This window comes from Ruditapes philippinarum, unplaced genomic scaffold (genome assembly GCF_026571515.1).
Source record: "Ruditapes philippinarum isolate M1 unplaced genomic scaffold, ASM2657151v2 ctg1363_1_1_1_1, whole genome shotgun sequence".
In the NCBI taxonomy this organism is placed as follows: domain Eukaryota; kingdom Metazoa; phylum Mollusca; class Bivalvia; order Venerida; family Veneridae; genus Ruditapes; species Ruditapes philippinarum.
Window position 1 is genome coordinate 360604 of NW_026855186.1, and position 16186 is coordinate 376789.

General features: G+C 32.5%; 1 protein-coding gene across 6 annotated transcripts in view; it reads left to right on the top strand.

Moving 5' to 3' along the window:
* The window catches only part of LOC132742381 (serine/threonine-protein kinase A-Raf-like), a 47879-nt gene that overhangs the window by 23767 nt on the left and 7926 nt on the right, over positions 1 to 16186 (top strand). For 3 of the 6 annotated variants that reach the window (XM_060730768.1, XM_060730765.1, XM_060730766.1), the window contains exons 8-16: positions 5171 to 5222; positions 7353 to 7448; positions 9544 to 9695; positions 10181 to 10377; positions 11399 to 11575; positions 12257 to 12303; positions 13630 to 13748; positions 14609 to 14740; positions 15604 to 15738. In XM_060730768.1, coding sequence (XP_060586751.1) covers positions 5171 to 5222; positions 7353 to 7448; positions 9544 to 9695; positions 10181 to 10377; positions 11399 to 11575; positions 12257 to 12303; positions 13630 to 13748; positions 14609 to 14740; positions 15604 to 15738 — 1107 coding nt within the window. The remainder of the gene's footprint in view (positions 1 to 5170; positions 5223 to 7352; positions 7449 to 9543; positions 9696 to 10180; positions 10378 to 11398; positions 11576 to 12256; positions 12304 to 13629; positions 13749 to 14608; positions 14741 to 15603; positions 15739 to 16186) is intronic. The other 3 variants (XM_060730770.1, XM_060730767.1, XM_060730769.1) reach the window with 1 other exon arrangement.

The window sequence follows — 16186 nt, forward strand, 5'->3', positions numbered from 1 at the left end:
GAAAATTTTTATGAAATTGCATCTTTAATTCAAGAGTTATCTCCTCCTGCTTTTAAAATGTTATATTTTGGTAACAGGGATGTTTCAAATATTAACTTTTGAGTGTCCTTCAGTCCGTCTGTCTGTCTGTTCATAAAAACTGTTTCCTGTGATCACTTTTAAAGAACTTTTCCAACAAGTTTACTTAAAATAGAGAAAAATTGAAACATAAGTGAATGGCCAATGGCCTTTCAGAATGTTGATGGGGTTCTTACCGGTAGGGGACTTATGGATTGCTTGCAATACTATGATAATTGCTTGTTTATCCAGGAAAGCCGGTTAGATACTCTTTTGATATAGAACCCCAAAAATGTATTATAAACCCAGACAAATGAGCAAAGTGGGTTAAACAGATGAAGATAAGTTCATTATACAAAGGTTTCGTCACAAAGAAAATTGTAATCTGACAACATAATGGTGAACAATCACTTTATTATTTGAGATTCAACTTTCACATATTCACCAATGTTTTCCTTTTTATATATCATTCAATTTTCACATGATCACAAATGTTATCTTTTTTGTTCACAAAACCTATGCACTGTGTTGATTTGATGAAATTTTATATTGCGCTTCACAGAAAAGTTCATAATTTATCTTATACAATATTCTTCACATATTATTATTATAACATTTATTAAGAATTTTTTTCCACAAAAGTATTATCCCAGTCATGAAGGTAGTTTCCCCTCACTGATATTGATTAGTGGTCACAAAGAGTCAAAGCAGGAAAGGGGAAAGTTCAAAGTTTCCTTTGCACGAAAGGGAATTTTGATAAAACCTTCAGACGTTTGAAAGCCTCATTGATATCTTAGTCCTGTTAATGTTTAAGTAAATGTTTCTTAATATCACTGCACCCTTACCACGCTAAATATTTTAAATGGACTTGTCCATCTTTCAATCTGAACAAAACAATTCACCAATTCTAGGGAAACTTTTAAAATAAGTACTGACTGAATAGCAATGTATTTATTGGACTGTTTAAGTCAAAGCTGAACAAGTTCCTGTGGCAAATCAATCAAGGAAAACGATTAAACTTCAACTAAAAATTTGTTAATTTATTGTCAGGTCACTTGACAGAGAAAGTTAATTTACTAACAACAGAAGTTTTACATTCTTTGTCTTATAACCAGAATAAATATTTTTTGAAATCTTCATGTTTAGTTTAAGTAGGAGATAGAATGAAATTTAGCGCAAGTTCAAGTAAATCTTGTCAATTTATAGGGGCATAGTTATTATGTTATTGTAGCAGTGCTTATATTTTAACTATGCCCCTATAAAATGACAAAGGTGAAGGTCACTGGAACCTGTTATTGGAGTGCATTCTGACCTTTGTATGTAGATGGACCTTGGTGCATCCTACCTGTCATACTCATTTTGGGTCCAAAGGTCAAGGTCAAAATGTTATCAAGTTCTTGTTAATGATCAATAATTTCGAATATGATATTGAAACTTGATGAGTTCTACCTGACACCAATTTTCAGGTCTATGAAAATAAACACTTTATTTAACAAAGGTAGATAAAGGTCAAAGATCAAGGTCTGTGTGACCTTTTATTCTAATTATATCTATATTTAGAAAAAGTGAAGTTAACTATAATACAGAACTGAGAAAAATGGAGCGTGCTGCTCCTCAAACAGGTCTGGTTAAAAATAGAAGTAAGTCTGTATGAAAGATGAGTTAATGCATAAAAACATATACAAATAATAAGAACATATCAGATCTTGTAATGTTTCAAGCCTTGGGTTGAATATATACACAAAACAACTTGGAATGGTAATTCTTTAGATATTCCATAATTACCTGGAAAATTACTATATTTTGTTTATGATTTTGTTTGAAATTTTATTTTTATAATTTTACCACCTGTCTTTTTTTACTGGATCCCCTCCTGTGAGCATTATTTTGGTTGTACAAATTGTATATCTCTTTCTATAAACTCTGAGTGGCACCAATATAAATTCTGCATGTGGATGTTGTTGATGAAAATGTACATTATTTTAGTTGTTTGTTTGTTTCTAGTCCCTGAGTGCTATGTTGTACATGTATATAATATTGGTTGATACGATATTAGAGTTGTAGATAACTTGCATTATGGGTGTACATGTATTTAGTTTAGTTTTATATATTTATATTTTGCTTTATCTGTATAAACACACCTTAAAGATTTACCCTGTGTTGATTGTTTGATCCACTTTTATTAATATTTTAAAGTTGTTTAATTGATAACTAGATTGTTTATAAGAAAAATGTATAATATTGTAACATTCAAAATTCTTTACAAAAAAAAAAGAACACAAAGAACACCACAAAAAGAAATAAGGAATTTTGATAAACATGCATAGAAAATTCAGAAATTTTTATAAAAAACATGTTGAAAATTCAGGAGTTTTTACAAAGTCAAATAGAAAATTCAGATATTTTTGCAAAATAAACCCCCCAAACAAATATGAATTCAGGGGTTTTGTGTTCATAATTATTGCATATATAAGTGTCTCACCTATGGTACTGTTTAGTGTACAAAGGTAGGAGTGACCTCCATCTTTAATCTGGAAAACTTCAAGAAAATTTCGGCTAAAGTTGCCTTTACATTAATCAGTGTGAATTTAAAAAAATGACCATATTTATGTAAATTTTACGTGACATATTACTTATATTAGTAACATAATTTCAACAATCAGTAAGTTGAACTTGTACATTAAAAGGTCTTTGTGGCTAAGTGGTTTAAGTTGCTGTCATCAATTCACTTGCCTCGCAACCCTTTTGGTTAGAATCTTGCCAGGGATTATGATTTCTGTATGTGAGGCAGCTATCCAACTAACTTACAGATCGGGGGTCAGTGATTCTACTTGGGTGTCTGCTCATGACTAAAATAATGTATGGAGGGCAATTGAGGTCTTTATCCACCAATAAAGCTGAACAGTTGCCATATGACCTTTATAGCGTTGGTGTGTTACTTAAAACCAAAGAAGAAAAAATGAATAAAGAGAAGTATATAAATGAAATAAATCATTTTACTAAAGTCATTAACATATCAAAATTTATATCAACTAAAAGTTTGTTTTAACATAGGAAAATCAGCTTTTTTTGTATTTGTAATTGGTTCCTATGTTTTTGATTCATTTGTTAGATGTTGTTATTTTCTTGTTTCCGTTGAAAACATATTAGCATAAAATGTATTTTACTTCTAGCACGGAGTGCATTTTGTTTCTTTAGATTGCATCTTGGCACTGGTATAGCCTTGATCTGTTCCTGTATAGTTTTGTATATAATTATATATTGTATGAAATCATTGACTCTATGTACAAAAAGTCAGTTTTGTTGAAGCACTTTGGTTATTGTTTATAGTATGTCACCTGTGTGCAGTAATGGGTTAAGTCCTTCTAAATTTAATAGGAGATAACCAATTATTGAACTAAGGGGACAGGTAGAACTATAAACATCAACATTATACAGTCAGGCTGGCCTGCACAACCTATGCCTGACCAGGGTCTTTTCTGTTATATGCTGAAAAGTTTTTATATTTCATGTTGATATTTTTGAAGCTAAAAATTTCAAATAAACGGGGTCTATTACATAAATCAGTTGGCACAGGTTTATCTCTATAGCTATGCTTGTCTGTAAAAGTTAAAATTTAATCATTGTTTTAATATTTTGTATTACATAGAAAATAATGTTATTAAAAAAAGAAACTAACCTAGTTCTAGCAGAAATGGTGGTGGTATTGGCTATAACCGACTTCTGTATAATGCACTGGTCAATTGTGGTACCGGCCGCTCCACCTTAAGGGGAATAGCAGTGACTTAGTCTTAAAATTTTTCAAAATTCATAGTCCCTGTAAAGACCCCCAGCCAACTGGGACAGTCAGGTAGTAAATATTTAATTTGAAATATACCCTGCTATAGGGAATCTAAAACAAATACGTAATTTACCTTGATCCCAAAAGTTAAAACTCGGCTCATCTTTGCTGCTATCTCTGGCACTGCTCTGGTTTAAAACAATTGACTTGTGCATGATGTTGATGTTAGTTTCATTATAAGTATGGTATTGGCTGGAATGATGTAGGTATTGATGGTTAGTTTTGTATTGTTATCATGTATAAACATGTTATAAACATTTTTTTTATAAAGTTATTTTTTTTTTGGATAAAAGCCAGGCATTAAATAAATGATATTCAGAATTGACTTACATAGGTGTTGGTTGTGTTTTTAAACACAATTGATGTCAGGCCAGTTTCCAAATAATAATGTATCTCTTAGCTCCGGCAGATAAGGTGGTTTTGACCCATGGTGTTGCTTTAAGTTTGTAACACCTGAGGTTAGCCAAAATAATCTTTCCTGTTTTGGAACCATATGACCTAAATTGTGTTGGTGCACAAAAATTGTGACTATATTACATGAGATTACTTACAACAGTTCCCTTTAAAAAAAGGCATTAAGAGTCGGATGATATTAAGTACTAATAATGAATCATTATAACGCTAGGGGAAAATTGATAATACTTAACTTTCATGTACATGTATTTGTTAAATGGCTAGAACATACTTTTACATGGCTAGAGATTTCTTTTACATGACTAGAAATTACTTTTTCATGGCTAGAAATTTCTCTTGCACAATAGGCTCTACAATAGTTACCAATTATTTGACAGTTATTAGAACATTCTGTTAAAGTTTACTAATAATGTGATTGGCATATGACTGGGTGTTTCATTGTATAATAAATATTTTTGCGTTCTATTTCAGCGACATTAAATTTTTTTCAATTTCTTAAACTAAGTAATAAAATTACAGGATATAATATATCCTATCAGATAAGTAAAGTTTAAAATAATTTCTCTGACATGTTAAAACTCGGTTTTAAAATATAAATCAAGATAATTAATTATCATTTATAATGATAATGATCAAATGTCTTGCTTTTTAAATATGTTCAAAATCTTTTTTCTTTAAAAATAACTAAAAATTTGTATTTAATATAAATACTAGAATATTTAGAAGAAGAATTTTGTTGTTTTTATCTTTTTTTATTTCAACAATAGCTCTCTGTACCAAAATGAATTTTGTTCTCAACATGCTTTTTCAAACAATAGATCAGTGTGTCTTATGTAAATTGTTTGTGTTTTACTGTAGGATGTGCGACAACAGTTACAGCAAGCTTACGAGGCCTCTACAAATCAGCAAGGTAAGAACATGCTTACACCATGGTCTCCACTGTGTCTAACTGGTAATACAGATGTGCAGTTGACACATGGAATATGGTGCTAAATCTTAATTTTATTTCTTGTCATTTAGATTTAATGTTGCTAATGAAATGTATTATCCAATTTTGATTATCAGCTGTATTGAAGAAAATTTAAAAAAGTGTTTTTTGTATACAATTTATGAGCTGTTCTGAAAAGTTTGTAAATGTATATTAATGTAATTTTCAAAAAAATCTTCATAATTATCTGCAAAGTAATGCACTTAAGGATGTATAGGATTATTTTTAGGACCATGTAGGATTTGTGAAGAATATAACACTGCTGAATAGTTACTATAAAAATAGCTATTGCAAAATCATTTACATTACAGGTTATACACTGTGATCTTATTTTACATGGTACATTAACTGCCCTTGTCAAGGGAACACAGTTTCATACTGTATGAAACAATTGTTGCATAAAATTTTAATCATTCTTGCGACATTATAAAGGAAAACTAATGAAATAATCATAACAAGTACAAAATGAATAAAAAATAATTTTCTGCTTTATCTGCAGACTGCTAACTTCATAAACTGTGAATGTCAAGATAAATTGTATTGGCTACATAAAGCATTCGATCATAGGTTTTCATCAAAGGATAACCTTGAGTCCATCATTTAACTGAATTTGTCTACTATGGGCATATTTTCCATAATTTCAAATATTGATTTAAAACATATTTTAAAAATGTATAATTTGGGTATTCTTATATGATATTGCTTGAAAACAAAATGTTGATACAGTACTTAAGTGATTTAGAATGAACATTTATATAATGAAAAATAATACTTTATTTTAGAACATTTTATCATCTGCTATATAAATATATGAAATATCAAATCATGTATTTCACACTTGCCAACAAAATCCATTTTATAATTATTTCATGGTTTGTTGTTCAGTCTGAGACCAAAATACTATCTTTGCTATTATTGTATAACAGACCTTCCATTATAGGCCAATTCACTTTAAAGTTTCATCAGCAGTATACAAATGTAATAATATGTTTAATATGGCAAGAATATATTTAAAACTGTATGATAGGGGCTTACATTAAAGGTCATGGTCTGGTTATGGTTACTTTCAAGTTTAACCAAACTATTAGCTATTTTTGGCTTCATCTCTCCAAGGTCATATTAAGAATACTTTGATCACTATTAAAATAAAAAAAAAACTTATATTTATGACAATGTTCTTCTCTGTTCTTATTTTCTAAATGATTAATAAAACTGTTAAATACAAACTTGAAATGCTGTGGTTTCGAATCCCAACAGAGACTTTAATTTCTTACATCTGAGGAAGCTATCCAGCTAGCTTATGGAACATTGGAGGTTCTACTCAGGTGCCTATTCTTGCCTTAAATGATGCATGGAAGTGCACCCGAGGTCTCCCTCCAGTATAGCTGGAAAGTGGCTATATGATCTATACTGTGTTGATCTAATAGAAACCCAATTAAACAAACAATCATATAAACCATTACAAAATATATATATATTTTCTGTATATATATCCATTATCACAACCAGCATGTATATTCCTCATATTAATCTAATTTCTTGTTAATCTTGTTTATAGCTATAAAGAGTAATTGTATACTTAGAAAGAGTTATGTATAGCTGTGAAAATTAAAAGGTTTCTTCAGTTATAAAGGAAATCAGGAGATGTAAAGAATATTTAAGTCGTAAAAAAAGTTTTTGAAAAAGGTTTTATAAGCAAAGGTAAATGTCTGGGTAACAGATTTTGTAAAACTACAAATCTTATGAACTTCTGAAATTTGTAACAGAAGGATGTAAATTTGCAATTGTAACAATAACTTGCTCAATGTGGGATTTGAACTTGTAACCAATGGCTTATAAACAAATAAACATTATACTCAATACAACTGAGCCAGAGAATCAATTTCTTTTTGCTGACGCAATTTTCAGACATTGGATTTATAGTTTATGATAGGTCTGCATGCATATTTAACAAACAGAAAAAGGCTATAAATAGTTTAGGTAGCTATAAAGGTCAATATCTAGGTCATAAAGATGAGAAGTAGCTGTAAAGATCTAGTAATATGATTTCAGCCCAGGCCGCCCCGTACAGATACCCAATGTACAAAGATAAGCGCCATGCAAGCGATAGTTGCACAAAAATTGTCCCTCACCGAGCGTTGTATAAAGGTAGAATGGTGTGACCCCCTTCCAAATAACAAAACTTTACTATCACTTACGACTGTTCTATCGTTATCCCTTATGTTTTTTTCCTCATTTGCGCATAGCATTTTTTTTTTCACTTCCCTGTGTGACTCTAAACATAGACAGGGTTGCGGGTTAGAGCAGGTGTGAACCTAAGTTTATACCAGTGCTTTATTGCTTATTGCATGCAAGCCACTGGCGTGTTCTAAAGCTAGAACCCTTTGATTGATAAAAGCTGTAAATTATGAGTGAGTTTGGTTTTAATTATTTGCTATGCTGAATGGCCCTTTTTGGCCAGTATGATTATAGTTGTATGTAGGAACTGGTATTGTTTATGGAAATAGTGATAAGTTAAAATAAATCTGAGTTTCAAATTTTGAAATGACATAATAGATTATCAGGTACATGTATAAGCGACTGACTAGTAAGTTCAAGTTCTACTCTCCAACAAAAAAACAATCCTTAGATTCTGAGGAAAAACTTAGCTATGTCTTTATTTGTTGATATTTCATCCAAAAAATAATATATTTACTGTGTAAATTCTTGGCAATCATAATATTACTGCATGTATTATATAATCTTTATAAAGATTTCATTAATTGTAAATCAACAACGATATAAATATACAAACATTTAGAATGAATTACTCTTTATCATGTAAGTTTTACAGAGTTATGGCTCTTTTATCCCATTCTAAAATATACTTTTAGACCAATTTTATAATTTCTATGACAGCTTTCATTTATTTTTTTTATTTTTGAAAATTAGTCACAAAATGTATTGAAATTCCCTTGAAAATAATAACTGTTTACTGATTTACTCTTTTTCATCCCCAGGTGTAATAATACTAACAATTTGTGACAACTTTTTTATTTCCTGTTCAGAGAATGTGTTGATGTACTAACATTCATGTTTCTCCTCAGTTTGATTCTCCACATCTAGCCACACCAACATTCTCCACATCTAGCCACACCAACATTCTCCACATCTAGCCACACCAACATTCTCCACATCTAGCCACACCAACATTCTCCACATCTAGCCACACCAACATTCTCCTCATCTAGTCACACCAACATTCTCCACATCTAGTCACACCAACATTCTCCACATCTAGTCACATCAACATTGTCCACATCTAGCCACATCAACATTCTCCACATCTAACCACACCAACATTCTCCACATCTAGCCACACCAACATTGTCCACATCTAGCCACACCACATTCTCCATATCTAGCCACACCAACATTCTCCACGTCTAGCCACACCAACATTGTCCACATCTAGCCACACCAACATTCTCCACATCTAGCCACACCAACATTCTCCACATCTAGCCACACCAACATTCTCCACATCTAGTCACACCAACATTCTCCACATCTAGCCACACCAACATTCTCCACATCTAGCCACACCAACATTGTCCACATCTAGCCACACCAACATTCAGGCCACACCAACTCCACATCTAGCCACACGAACATTCTGCTGGGCATGATTGCTTGTCTTTTCTGACTGCAGAACCCAGATATTTTACAAATTTTTTTTAATTTAGTTTTTGAAGCAGTGGAATGAGCAGTTGCTGTTGAAAAAAAAACAATTTGAGCATGTTTGAAAAAAAATGTTTTTGTCATAATTCATATCTAGAGAACATGGCAGGAAATATATTATCTTATTTTGTCAACACAATTGAATAACAACAACAACACTTATTTGTTTAGATTTATATATCTATATAGTTATTTACTGCAGAAATTTTAACTTTTTTTGACCGCGTGTTATGAAGGCCTGAAGTTGCCTTAATAAATCATAAGTGTAATAGAAAGAGAGGTAATTTTTCTTTGAGATATTTCTACATTACATAATTATATTATTGATAATTATAAAAAAAATTTTTTTTTATTATTTTTGATGAAAAGACTGGAACATCACTACATTGACATTTCAGGATGATGATCATGTCAATGTTGCGTTGACAATGTCGTGAGGGCACATATTTGAGAAGAAATACTGTTTATCTAGTCATTTAAGATTGTTTTATGTAATATCTTATATTTGGGATGTTTATTACAGGTCAGCACAGTAATACGTTAAATTTGCCAGGTCGGACGTCAAGTCACAGTCCTGCCGGTAGCCCTACAGATAGCACTAATCATTCTCCAACAACTGTTGGTAAACAACGGCCACGAGCGCGATCAGTCGAGACAGACCCCGGGAGGAGAACGGTAAACTTATTTTTATAGGTTTAATAATATATGAGAGTGCAACTCATTTGCCCCGTAATTGCTATATATTTGAATTTTGTCAGGGATGTATGTGGAAAGTATCTAGCTAGCTTAAATAAGCTAATGGTTCTACTCAAGTCCCTGCTTGTGTCTGAAATTATACAGTGTAACTATGTCACATGAACAAAACAAAACAAAATAGAATACCTATGTTAGATTTAAGCATTACAGATTATAATTATCAATCATTTTGTATGTAAAATAATTACAATTAAGTTCACAAGTTATTCCTTCTGCCAGTAAAAGTGGAAAGTAGCCAGAATTTAAAGCACTTATATTGCAAAACTGACAAACCAACCTATAAATAAATTATCAATTCAACCAAATTCATGAAATTTACCATCAAATTAATCGAATAAATTTAATATATCTGGAATAAAGAATTGATTCAGACTTCTTACTCTCATTCATGAATTACATTTCAGGGAGGTTGGAGAGATTCTAATGAAGATTGGGAGATTCCAAATGAAGAAATAATTTTTGGTCCTCGGATAGGGTCCGGCTCATTTGGGACGGTATTTAAGGGTCACTGGCACGGAGCAGTGGCGGTGAAAAGGCTCAATGTTACTAACCCAACACCTGCACAGTTACAGGCCTTTAAAAATGAAGTTGCTGTTTTAAGGTATAGTTTATTATAATATCTTCCTTAAGCAATGTTTTGTGCATGATTTTTTTTTTCTAGTGCATAGAATTGATCCCTTCAGGTATTTTAATATTTATTAGCCCTTACCATGCTATATATCTTACAGGGACTTGCCCATCGACCATTTGAGCCGCGTCATGACAAAACCAACATAATGGGTTTGCGACCAGCATGGATCCAGACCAGCCTGCGCATCCGCGCCGTCTGATCAGGATTCATGCTGTTCGCTATCAGTTTCTCTACTTGCTATAGGGTTTGTAAGCGAACAGCATGGATCCTGCTGGTTGCAAACGCACTATGTTGGTTTTGTCATGACATGGCTCAGTTTATTATAATATCTTCCTTAAGCAATGTTTTTTTCAGTGACTTTTTTTCTTCTCGAGTACAGAGTTGATCATATATAGGTATTTCAAGTCTAATTAATCCTTATCACAGTATTATCCAAATAGCAAAATAGAACAGACAATGGTCAAAATCGGCTCAGATGTGCCAGCTGAGTTAATGCACTTGCATTTGTGCCGATAACATGCAGAAATAGAAATTAGAAAGCTGCATTGTTTAATGTCATTATACATGTAAGGTCACTAACTGACAAATTATATTGACTAAAGAATATCAGATCTGTCCAAATCAAGTTTTGCTTTCCAATAAATTTGTACTGGATAAAATTGCATGTCATACATTTATCTGAATTATATATGGATTTTTTATGGTATATTTTTGCCAGCCTATGTTTATTTATATCAATATTTTATGTGGCCAACTTTAGCATATGGACTGATTTTTCTGGCCAACTTTAGCATATGGACTGATTTTTCTGGCCAACTTTAGCAAATATGTGGATTTTTCTGGCCCACTTTGTCATATGTGTGTTTTTTTTCTTGCCACCTTGAGCATAATTTGTTAATTTTTCTGGTCAACTTTAGCATATTTGTTAATTTTTTTGATTATCTTTATCATATGTGTTGATTTAATTGTTTATTCTTCTTTTGTTTTTCAGAAAAACTCGACATTTAAATGTTTTATTATTTATGGGTTGTACGTCTAAACCACAATTAGCAATCATAACACAATGGTGTGAAGGTTCGAGTCTGTATAAACATTTACATGTTGATGATATCAAGTTTGAGATGTTAGGTCTCCTAGAGATAGGTAGACAAACAGCTCTCGGCATGGAGTAAGTATACAGTTTATAGAATGCTGATTTTGTAAGTTTTAACATTTGTTGGTGCTTAATTGCAAAACAAGTACTTGAAAGTTATATTTACAGAGCAGACTCTGTAGAGTGTAGGGTAAGTTTAGCACGGTTGTCAATAAGGTTTTAAATAAGTTCTTATTCTATTGAAGCATGGTTATAAACAAATTAACTTAATTAAGTAAAATGATTTTAAATTGATTTTAAATTGATTTTTTAATTGATTGTGTGGGAGCGTCCATGGTCGAGTGGTTAAGGTTGTTGACTTCAAACCACTCTTCCCCTCATCACTGGTTTTGAATCCAGTTTGGTACTTCTGTCATGTGAGGAAGCTATACAGCTAGCCTCAGAACGTTAGTGGTTCTACTTACGTGCCCATTTGTGCCTGAAATAATGCACTGGAGGGCACCTAAAGTCTTCCTCCACCAGGAAAGCTTCAAAGTCACCATATGACCTCTATTGTGGTTGAAAATGTTTGTTGATAGACAGGGTTACTTTGTTTTCCTTTACTGAAGAGGTACTCAAATTAGTAAAATCTGTGGTCTTATTTTTTTACATGTCTTTATTAATACAGGATTTTCCAGATTGTACTGAAATGGTTGAATAGATTAAAAAGTTAATGTCTGTACTAATAACTTTTACAAATATTTTATTCTGTTTCAGCTACCTCCATGCGAAGTCCATAATTCACAGAGATCTCAAATCAAATAGTATCCTTTATTATGTTTATACAGTGAAGCAAATTTTACCTGTACATCAATTTTGATTTTTAGCTTAACCATTAAGTGAATAGACTCACCAAAGTATCGGCATTAGTGTCACAATTTTGTTGCATTTTTAGCTCGACTATTCGATAAGAATAAGTAGAGCTATTGCAGTCACCCGAGCGTCGGCGTCAGTGTCGGCGTCTGCGTCGGCGTAACCACTTATGTTAAAGTTTTTGTAATAGTTCAAATATTTTCAAAGTCCATTGACATATGGCTTTGAAACTTTGCACACTTGTTCACCATCATGACCCCAACCTGTAGACAGGAGGAGGTAACTCTATCAAGCATTTTGACAGAATTATGCCCCTTTTTCGACTTAGAATTTATGTTAAAGTTTTTGTAATAGTTCAAATATTTTCAAAGTCCATTGACATATGGCTTTGAAACTTTGCACACTTGTTCACCATCATGACCCCAACCTGTAGACAGGAGGAGGTAACTCTATCAAGCATTTTGACAGAATTATGCCCCTTTTTCGACTTAGAATTTATGTTAAAGTTTTTGTAATAGTTCAAATATTTTCAAAGTCCATTGACATATGGCTTTGAAACTTTGCACACTTGTTCACCATCATGACCCCAACCTGTAGACAGGAGGAGGTAACTCTATCAAGCATTTGACAGAATAATGCCCCTTTTTCGACTTAGAATTTATGTTAAACTTTATGTATTACCTTAAATTTTTTCCAAGTCCATTGACATATGGCTTTGAAACTTTGCACACTTGTTCACCATCATTACCCCAACTTGTAGACAGCAGGAGGTAACTCTATCAAGCATTTTGACAGAATTATGCCTCTTTTTCGACTTAGAATTTATGTTAAAGTTTTTGTAATACCTCAAATATTTTCAAAGTTCATTGACATATGGCTTTGAAACTTTGCACACTTGTTCACCATCATTACCCCAACCTGTAAACAGGAGGAGGTAACTGTATCGAGCATTTTTTTTTACTATCAAGCACTAAAAATAGTCGAGCGTTGCTGTCCTACCGACAGCTCTTGCTGCGTTTCAAGTTGGTATTTCCAAAACTACTGAAGAGAATGCACTGAAACTAAACACTCTTATTGAAATCATAATAGGAGGTCACTTTCCAAGGCCCATAACGCTTAAGATTGATTTTGACAGAATTATGACCCATTTTGAACCTAGAAGTATTCTACATTATCCAGGTGCTTGTTTTTCTATCAAGTACTACAATCAAATTTCAATTTCAAAATTTGGTCTGATATGGTAGTATTTATTTAGTTTTCCTTAACCATATTCTCAGATATATTTTTAACAGAAGATTTAACTGTAAAGATAGGGGACTTTGGTCTAGCAACTGTGAAAACCCGCTGGAGTGGCTCACACCAGTTTCAGCAACCTACAGGCTCAATATTGTGGATGGTAAGCTTTTACTTTAGTATATTATTAGTTTTTAAAGATTTTGGACAGGTTATAAGGCCCTATATAAATGTTTGTTTGCATATGGCAGTTATGGTTATATTGTAAACAACCATTATACAGTTAAACATTGTTGGCTTGAACTTGGATCACTCGAATACCTCCTTTCGCTCGAAGTCATCGCCCAGTCCCAGCAAAGTTTCTATATGATATATATTGTTCTATCTTGGATCGCTCGAAAATCGATGGCTCAAACACTCAAACCTGATCCCTGGTCCCTTCGGCAGAAATATAGTGAAAATCACACCTCGGTCAAACACAAAAAAGACAACAAAAGTTGCGTGTCGACATGTTCTGAATTAGTAACAGCTGGTTAATGAATAAATTGTTTGAAATAAAATTTATCCCATAATAAACATATAAACATACTTTGATAATTGTTCAACAAGTTTTGAAAATGTTTGCCCAATCAAACTCAACCAATTACAATATGCATGAGTATAGTTTAGCACAGTGTACCATTAATACTCATTTGTTAATATTTACACGAAAAGACTTATTTGACAAACTAATGTACTTATAAATAAATATGGCACGGTATTTATCATTTGATCAATGAAAGCTGGAAAACCTTTAGGCCTATGTCCTAATTGATAATAGTTCAACCTCGGTTGGCTTGAACTACCAATCTCTCGAACAAATTTGATTAGGCCCTCCAAGTTCATGCGAACGAAATTTGACGGTACAATGCTTATCAATGTCAGTTATACATGTATAAAGGGGATATAAAACAGCATTGTCAAGGGTATAATAAAGGAGTTATACAGATACATGTATAATAAGTCAATGTTGTATAATTTCAGGCCCCAGAAGTGATAAGAATGCAGGAGCAGAACCCATATACATTCCAGTCAGACGTGTATGCATTTGGTATTGTCTTGTATGAACTCATGACCGGCAATCTACCATACTCACATATAAATAATAAAGATCAGGTACGTTTATTTCTCTATTCAAGTATTATGTATATAATAGATTTATTTTGATACTGAATACATATACATGGACATTTAAAACAACATGTAAGGTACAAATATTTAACATAACATACATGAGAATAAATAAGCCGTGACATGCACACCATGACACTAAGGATAGCACAAAAAAAAGAATATTGTTATTTCCATTGTGGTCTCCTGAATCAATGCAGTAGCTTTACAGTATATTAGATAAAGGGTAATTTGTGTGAGTACTTATTCATTTAATCCTGTTAGTATGGCACACATTCTGAAGGAAATGTAATATTTACCACATATTGAATATACATATATTTAACATTCATTGTGCTTCCACTTAGCTTAGCATCAGTTTTGTGAGCCAGGGGTCACTAGTTTGATCCCAGGGTGAGATGAATTTTTCCTGTGACAATATGTTAGCAACATCAAGTCAAACGTTTAATTGTCTAATGAACCTTGATTTAGAAATCATGTGGGATAAGTATCACTTGCAAAGAAATTGATAATTACTTGTTAGTTATACAGGAAAGAAAGTTAGGCAGACCAACTGCAGAGATGACACCAGCTGAATGTAAAAATTGGTTTATAAACTAAACAAAAATTAATGCTTATTATCATTTCATTTGTAAAAAGGATTAGCCCTGACTATGAATTTTGAATCATCCTATGTTATTCTAAGCAGTTTTAATATGAAAAAAAGTAAAGTCAGGCACCTTACTGTAGAAAGTGTTGTCAGACTGTACAGAAGTGCTGGCTTTCTTAACTATTTTTGTGTCATTGGCAAGTCACTTTTGCTGTTTTGATTTAAGAGGTTAAAAATAAAAATGTTATTTATATTTCAGATATTATTTATGGTTGGTAAAGGCTATTTAAGTCCAGATGTGAATAAAGTGCGAAACGACTGTCCTAAGGCATTAATACGTCTCATGCAAGATTGCTGCAAATACGACAGAGAAACTAGACCCTTATTTCCACAGGTAAATAACAAAAGATGATTTCAAACTTCAGATAGATACTTTTTTGTCAGACCGTTCAGTCCCAAGTTGCTGTTGTTGTTTTTTTTTAGTCCCCTACCGGTTTACCGGAGGGGACTTTAGGTTTACCCTCCGTCCGTCTGTCCGTCCGTCCGTCAGTCCGAGCCAACATTTGATTATTATGAGCTTCATTCCGTAGTTAAATAAAGAACATAAACTCATAAAATTCAAATTAAGAGCTATTTTTTTGTTTTTATGAGCTTATTTTGCTTATGGACGTTGGTCCAGGTGATGTTTATGAGCTCATTTGCCTCATAAACATCAAATTTTGGTACGTCCGTCCGTCTGTCCGTCCGTCAGTCCGTCCGTCCACAAAACTGGATCCCGCGATAATGCAAAAAGTACTGAAAATATTTTAATGAAACTTGATATATGGATAGATGGCAGTATG